General features: G+C 45.8%; 1 protein-coding gene across 1 annotated transcript; it reads right to left on the bottom strand.

Moving 5' to 3' along the window:
- Positions 1-3,085: 3,085 nt before the first annotated feature.
- LOC100731896 (glutathione S-transferase B) lies at positions 3,086-7,999 on the bottom strand. Its single transcript, XM_005007856.4, has 8 exons — positions 7,803-7,999; positions 7,386-7,461; positions 6,926-6,990; positions 6,571-6,652; positions 6,368-6,468; positions 4,747-4,842; positions 4,552-4,662; positions 3,086-3,548 (listed from the first exon to the last, which is right to left on the bottom strand). The coding sequence occupies exons 1-8, from the start codon at positions 7,836-7,838 to the stop codon at positions 3,459-3,461; spliced, it is 657 nt and encodes a 218-aa protein (XP_005007913.2). The 5' UTR covers positions 7,839-7,999; the 3' UTR covers positions 3,086-3,458.
- Between the last annotated feature and the right edge of the window lie 251 nt (positions 8,000-8,250).

Genomic DNA, 8,250 nt, shown 5'->3' with positions numbered 1-8,250 from the left:
TAACAATACCTATAACTGATAATCTAAAGACACAAGGTTTACTTGAGCCCTGTAATAGTCCATGCAACACTCCAATCTTGGGAATTCAGAAACCCAATGAGGAATGGAGGTTGGTACAGGACCTTAGATTGATAAACGAGGCAGTAGTGCCCATTCACCCAGTGGCACCCAATCTATATACTCTGCTTTCTCAGATCCCAGAAGATGCCAGTTGGTTTTCAGTGTTGGATTTAAAGGATACCTTCTTATGTATCCCTTTAGATACAGATTCTGTTTCTTTTCTGCTTTTAAAAATCCACAGTGTCTCAATTAACACAACTGTGCTCCCCCTGTTAGTCTGCATCTTTTTAGACAACTTTCTCATGACTTGACAAGTTTTGAGTTTTCCCAGGTACAATCTTGCAACATGTAGATCACGTACTGTTATGTGTCCCCTCAGAAGAGCTCTGTAGCCAAGGCACTTGTGCTCTGCTAAATTTTCTAGCAGATAGAGGTTATAAAATTTCTAAATATAAGACACCACATTGCTGTCTTGAGGTAAAATATTTAGGCCTCATCATATCCAAAGGGACCCGAAGGCTAAGAAAGGAAAGAAGTAAACCCATTCTCTCCTTCCCACAGCCCAAAACTCTAAAGCACCTAAGGAGATTCCTAGGAGTTACAGGTTTTTGCCACCTTTGGATACTCAGATATTGGGAGATTATACAACCCCTCTATAAATTTATAAAAGAGACCCAAAAGGCAGATACTCATAATTTATGCTGGGAACCTGATTCCCAAGCTGCATCCCAAAAGTTTAAACAAACACTTCTAAATGCTCCACCAACCCCAGCTTACTCACAGGATACCTTTTCAATTTATATGTAGATGAGAGGTAAGGCATGGCTTTGAGAGTGCTTATGCAAAATCTAGGATCTGCTCAACAGCCTATAGGGTATCTAAGTGACTTAGACATTGCAGCAAAGGGATAGCCTGCTGGCCTTAGAGCTGTAGCTCTCTTATTGCCAGGGGCAATCAAGCTAACTTTAGGCAAAAATCTCACTGTTATACACCTTACCATGTGGCAGGGCTCCTTTTTTCCCAGGGGAGTCTATGGCTGTCTGACAACCGACTTCTTAAATACCAGACTCTATTTCTAGAAGGACCAGCCATTCAAATAAAGACATGTTCTTCCTTAAGTCCCGCCACCTTCTTGCCAGAATGGGAGGAAGAAATTGAGATTGATAAACATGACTGTGAACAGGTAATTCTTCATACATATGCAGCCAGAAGACTTATTAGACACCCCGCTTAGCTGACCCAGATTTAACCTTCTTTTGTGATGGCAGCTCCTTCATGGAAAATTTTTTAAAAGGCAGGATATGCAGTGGTAACCTTATACCATCCTCTTGAAAGTTCCTCACTTACACCTGGAGCTAGTGGTCAGCTAGCAGAGCTCATAGCTCTGACCAGAGCCTTACAACTCAGCAAGGGACAAAGGTTAATATTTATACTGATTCTAAGTATACTTTCCTACTATTACATGCTCACACAGCCAAATGAAAAAATATTACCTAACAGCCAATGGATCTCCAATAAAATATAAGGAGATAAATGATCTCTTATTACAGGCTGTCCTTCAAAATCAGATGGCATTAAACGTTCTAACAGCAGCACAAGGGAGTACTTACATAATTGTAAAAACTGAATGCTGTGTATACATTCCTGATTCTTCTGCTAATATCTCAGTAGCTATTCAAGGTATTAGATAACAAATCAATGACATGTTAGATTCTAAAATTCCCTGAACTTTATTCTTATAGGAATTAATTATAGTTTCTCTTGGTAGAAATCTTTAAGTATACTCGTAATTTCCTTATTGATTTTACTCTTTGGCCCATACATACTTGTTTCTTTGGCTTTGTCCCCTCCAGACTTAAAAGTTGTGTGCATACCCAAGATGAAAATGAATGGTGTCTATCTAGACAGGATCTCCGCAGAAATACCTCTGACTGCCATTCAACCACTGTGACTCTGTTCAGCCTGAAGAAGTTAGATGAGTCGTTGGCCTGTTACTCCCTAATGGCAATTTGGGTTACTTCTTCAGAGATGGGATTGTTGCAGGGATTATTGCATGCAGCCACATTAGTTAGAAATATTATAGGCAATGAGACAGGGCTAGGTCCTCAAAGGAGCCAGTGCAGATACCTTACAACTGTGGGGGAAATAAGACACCTCCTGCTGTGGGCCAGGCCTCACAAGACAAAGGATCAAACAAATTCATCCACATCCTTAAGACTGATATTCTAATTAGTTCCCTGTCACACTAAGAAAGCCTGGAGTCACTATCCCACCACCCTAGGGCAAAAGTCACAGCTCTAAGAATGCCCTCTTTCTATGTGATTTGCTTCCCATTTGTCCCCAGTGTAATCAAATTCTACCTGAACTATTGATCTTATTGGCTAACTATAGTTATGTCCCACCTTATGCCCATCTGCCTTGTGAGTTTCCTGCCCTCCCCACCGTGAACCGATGGTTTTACTCTATAAAAGTCCCTGGAAAAGACAAAGTCGTGGACAACCCAGTTGGGACCCCTTCTGTCCCTCAGGTGGAAGCTTTCTTTCTCTCAATAAATATATTCTACTCTTAATCTCCATTGTTCCTAAAATTCATTCTTTGATTTTAGAGAACACAAACTCATGGACATGGTAGGTCAGGAGTTTCATTCCCCTATATCAGAACAATATGCTCTGCAGGTGAGCTGAGAGCTCAGAGGCTGCATCACTACACTCTGTGACTGATGGGAACTCTCCTCACCCTTAGTCCTTAGTGACAAAAGACATGCAGCCCTGCTTCCCCAATGAAGCCTCAGTAATGCTGCAGAAGTAAATGAGAGGTGCAGGTCCAGAATAGGGTCCCTTTACTCTATACAGGCCTCCTGGGGTTTTCTGCTCTGCTGGTATCAGAATTGGAACCGAAGAGTCTCAAAATCCTGCTTACCCTGAGAACCCACTACTGCCAAAATCAGAGGACAATTCCTTGAAAGTAGCAGTGATAGCTGGTGAGTCCAGGGAGCCAATTGAGAATACAAAAAAATTCAGAGCAATTGTTTTTCAGGATTTATTGAAGATCACACAGCTGGGGCACCCAAAACAATAGGGCCTGTACATCAGATTCCACATGAGGGAGGTGGAACACAGAGGCAGGACGCCTCCTCAAATCAGAATTAAGGACTGTCTGGTTAGTGTAGGTCAAGCACAGGGAAGGGGAGGGGCTTCCATAAAGAAAAGTGGGGAGGTGACACACAAGACACTTGACTGGGAGAGGAGATCATCAGAAAAAAGGGAGCTGAGAAGGCCTTTCAGAGGAGAAGAGAGTAGAAAGAACAGAGGAATGAGAAAACTGAGGCATGGATGTAGCATGCACCAGGGGTAGCGACGAGGGCACAGTAGATCCTCCTTTCATCTTGGCATTCAGTCCTACTTGTTGTTCCAAAAGGCAAACTTTGAAAACAGAGGTTTTGGAAGGAAACGGCTGGACTTCATGTAGCTAGAGATCTTCTCCAGGCCCTGATGGGAAAGAGAAAGCAAGAGCTCAGGTCTGCTGCCCCATTGAACTCCAGCAGCCCCACACCAGGAACAGCTTTTCCGCATGGGTTCAAGTGCTGGAGCACAAGACAGACTGCTGAGGTCCCCGGCTCTGGTCAGTGAACTCTTCAATTTCTGTCACTACAGGGAGGCTGAATACTGTGCAAGGTACTTTATATCCACTAGAAGTTACAACATAGTTTGAGAAAATCCACTCAGCAGCCCTAAAACATCAGCCCTACGATCACCTTGTATCAGGAGGGAACCTGAGGTACGGACAGGTTAAGCAACTTCGTCATGCTTATATAGCTATTAAGGGGGACAGAGCTGGAAGCAACCTGGTTCTGTCTCCAGCTCTGTGCGCTCTCTGCAGCACTCACTCTCCTCCTGCCCTGTCCAGAGGGTGCCCTATTTTTCCCTCTCTGCACAAACATTCTCCTTTTACACAACAAAGTTCCTTGCTGCCTGTATTTGCAAACAGAGGAGGAATCTAGCATGATTAAGGCCAAGACAGTTGAGTGCCAATGGGAAGAGAGCCCAGTCTCACCCAATGAATCAGCAAATTCTGGATGAAAAGGAAGAAAGGGGGAAGGATTAAAAGAAAACAAGTTAAGCAAAGTTCCAGTCAATCCTCTGAAAGCAAAAATTCTGGATTTCTTCTTTCCTCAGTAATATAGTATTAACTTGCCCAACCTACCCTATCTCCAGCCTGCTACTGGTATATGAGCAAAGTGCTTGGCTAATCAGGTATGAATTGTCTGCATCTTGGTACTTCTCATCCATCCAGCCTTATCTCAGCCCTCCCAATGCAAGCTGCTCATATGTTCTTTACATGCTCTCCCTCCTACACAGGGTGCTAGACTAGACACCCAGACTATACAGCTATGTTAGCTACTTTTCAAGTCAATTGCTGCTCTAGAGAGGAACCAGGAAAAGCGGAAAGGAGAAAAGGACACACAAGAATATTAAGAGTCAAGAGTGTCACCTCAAAGCGGGATATGAAGTCTTTCAGGTTAGGGAATGCCTCCAGGCACTTGGGCTCCAACATGCGGTACTGGTCGAGGACATCATAAGCCAGGAAATCCACGTAGGTGAGCTGCAGAGAGCTGATGATGAATGGGCTGGAAGCTCATAACCTGGAAGACTGGCAAGTCCTCCTCCCCATCTCCCTCCCCTTTACCTTGTTCCCTGCAAACCAAGGCAGCTTCCCCAGGAACTGTGAGAAGAGCTTCATCTTGTCAGGGATGCCCTCCAAGAACTCTGCCTTCTTTTGCTCCTGGAGCAGAAATCATGGATCACCACCCTCATATACAAATTCCTGCACTGAGAGGCCAGACTGGCCAGTGCTGTACAAAGCCCTCGCTGGCCAGGGGTGAGCAGCCATCATCTCTGAGGCTGTGCCTGGGGCAGTGTCATGGCCTTCATTTAACGTATCACTGCTTATTAGACCCCCACTTGGCAGGAGACCCTATCTGTCAGAAGTGGTGGGAAATCACACAAGAATACAACTCTGTCCCTGACTCTGTCACCATTGATGCCTAGACCAGGTTCTATGAGATGTGTCTAAGCTCCTGACAAGCTTCAGACTCATGTCAGTGGAGCCAAAGATGCAAATAATAAAAGACCCAAAGAGATAAGAAGAAATCCTACCTAGTAAAAGGGAACAAGAATAAAATGAATATTTGAGCTGTATATACAAAGCTGAGGAGTACTTGATGTTGAAAGGAGGGAGGCTGGGCCTGGTAGCATATGTTTATAATCCAAACTATGTGAGAAGTGAAGGAAGACTGCAAGTTCAAGAACAGCCTAGGCTGTGTGGGGCTCGCTCAGCTACTTAGCAAGATCCTGGTCAAAATTTAAAAAAAAAAAAGTGCTAGGATGTAGTTCAGTAGTATTTGTCTAGCGAATATAGTAATATCTTGGTTTACAAAATTGTTTTACAATTTAATGGAAGGTGGCTGAAGTTGTATTTACCACTTTTACAGAATACTTTTGTTTGCACACTGAGTTGTTTGCAAACAGAAGCATTTGTGAATCAAGGCATTGCTGTACAAGGCTCTGGTTTCAATACACAATAAGGAAAAGGGAAAAAAGAGGCAGAAGAGGAACAGATGTCTTCTGGATGAGTCTAAGCTGCCTATTAGGAAAGTGTTCTGATCATGCAGGTGTCAAGTACCCAGCACTGGGGAAACAGTTTAGCAGAAATCTGAAGATCAAGCTGCTTTCCATTCCCTCACACTGCACCTCTTTCTCTCAGAGTTACAGTCCCTGTATTCCAGAAGCAGCCTTATAGTGTGTAAATCTAGGACAGACTGTGCACGGAGATGTTCCAGAACAGAGAGCTGAAAGAGATTTTAAAGTACGAGTTCATATCAAGGACAGAATACCCACTGGGGGGGAACTGAATCTATCACAAAACTTGTGAGGAGTACCTGAAACACCGTTTCTAAGATGATAGCAAGTAATCTATTAACTGGTGATAGCTTACTGTTTTTTTTGTTTTGTTTTGTTTTGTTTTTTTGTAGTTCTGAATTACTTGTACCCTTACACTATTTTGTTTTGTTCTGCTTTTTTTTTCTCTTTTTCCTTTTAAATAAAATTTTTAAAAAAGAGTATAAAAAAAAAAACTTGTGAGGAGTGACAGTTTACAGAACCACAGACTGGGGTTACAATAGAATTAGGAAACCCTGGCACATCAGCATACAATTGCAGAGTTCAAATGTTGCATAAATCCAGGGTAGTGAGCACAAGAGTTTAACTCCTCTTCCAAACCATCTCCTCCAGACCCATGGGGGACTCACAAAATCAGGGCTGTAACACAGCATGATGAGCTGCATGCGAATGTCCATAACCTGGTTCTCCAAAATGTCCATGCGAATCGTTTCCTCTTCGGTCACCCCACCTGAAACCCACAAAACAGAGACTCACCCTCAGAAACCCACCCCAGCAAAGCTTAGGGAGATGACCACTGTCCATCCCCATCCCTAAAGCCAGGTCTACTCACACAAGTTGTGCTTGCGGGCAATGTAGCGCAGGATGGCATTGCTCTGGGTGAGCTTGTGAGTTCCATCAATTAGGTAGGGCAGCTGCATGGACAGCCAGGAAAAGTCAGTTGGGATTCTAGGTCCCAACATCCCTTCCCTGAGCTAGTGCAGACATGAGACCTGGCCCTCAATGTGCTTGTCAGGACAAGTTTCCACAAATATACTGCACAAAAAGGGAATGAGGTGGGTAATAAGACAGGGTACACAACCAGGAATGAGAATAGTTGAACAGGAATTCTGATCCTAGACATTCTATGGTCAGATGAGGTATGGAAGACTTTACTTTTCCCAAACCACCCCCAACCCTTTACCTACATTGGGAAAGTCCAGGCCCAGCTTGAATTTCTCATTCAGCCACTGGCTTCTGTCATAGTCGGGAGCTGTGGTTGAAAAGATAAAGTGGATAAACTGTCCTGGAGTCCAACCCCCTCTTCCCTGGGGCCTGTCCCCACCCCCGTGAGGAATCAGGGGCAAGACCTCCTGGCAGTGAACTTGGACTCTGAGCCAGTAGTCTTGTATTTCATGGTTTGGAGCTTGGAGTGGAGATCAGTACAAACTCTAATGAGAAGTCCAACCCACACTGAGACCCAGAACTGCACTCCAGCAACCTGAGTCTTAAGACCAAACTTCACCCGCATTAAGTTTTCTGGAAGGGACTGGCTCCTGGTGCAGCTGTAGGAAAGTTGCCGAATTGAGCAACAGGTGGCCAGGGCATGGATTGCTAAGTGTCAATCAGCAGCACTGTGCAGGGCTCTGGACCGGAGGGTGCCATTACCATCCCCCATGTTGTATCTCTTCTCTTCATAGCCCGAGTTTGTGTATTCCAGGATCAGGCGGATGGGATGAGTTAACTGGGAGAGATGGAGAGGCAGACATCAGAAACAGGACCTTGACCATGGGACTTCACTTGCTCCAGCTAAGTCCCTCACACTCCAAGAACACCCACCGTTCAGGCATATGCTCGCGCGCGCGCGCACACACACACACACACACACACACACACACACACACACACACACTTAGGCTCACAGAATAGTAGTCGCGTGAGTGCTGAAAGGGACAGGCAGAGGACTCCAGCAAACCCTCAAGCCCTGCATATGTAGTCCCTACAATCCGCCCCAGCTGTTCCTCACGCCCCGGTCCCAAGCGCCCTCTCCCGCGCCCGGGTGCATCAGGCGGACACCCCACTCACTCCGCGGATATTCCAGTAACCCAGTGTCATGGGCATGATGCTGGTTCTCTGGACCAAGCAGACAGGCGTCTCTGCAGCTCAGAACTGCGATTCTTATCAGGCGGACCGGGGAAGGCAGGGCAGGCCTTGTGGTTCCGGCCCGCCCCTCTGGCCTGCCTTCCTCCCCGCCCACCCCGAGAGCCTCTCACCGCCCGCGGTGCTGCTCCCAGAAACCTCCGGGAGTCAGAGGCGGTGCTGGGAGCGGTGGGGAGGCAGGGGCAGGCACGGTCTAGACGCCCAGAAGCGGGCAGCAGAGCTCGGCCCGCTGCTTCCTCACACCTGCCCGCGGGTCCTTGAACCTACCCGCCTCTGCTTGGTCCACAGGGAGTTAAGGGTGCCCTGGGACAGCCGCCAGATTGAAAAAACAAAGCTAACCTCTGACTTTCCTTCCTCACAAGCTCAGCAAATG

The sequence above is a fragment of the Cavia porcellus genome, unplaced genomic scaffold (assembly GCF_034190915.1).
Source record: "Cavia porcellus strain 051 isolate PalLab524CR breed Dunkin Hartley unplaced genomic scaffold, mCavPor4.1 scaffold_1, whole genome shotgun sequence".
Classification (NCBI taxonomy): domain Eukaryota; kingdom Metazoa; phylum Chordata; class Mammalia; order Rodentia; family Caviidae; genus Cavia; species Cavia porcellus.
Note: the sequence above shows the minus strand (reverse complement) of the source record. Positions and strands in the feature narration are given on the sequence as shown.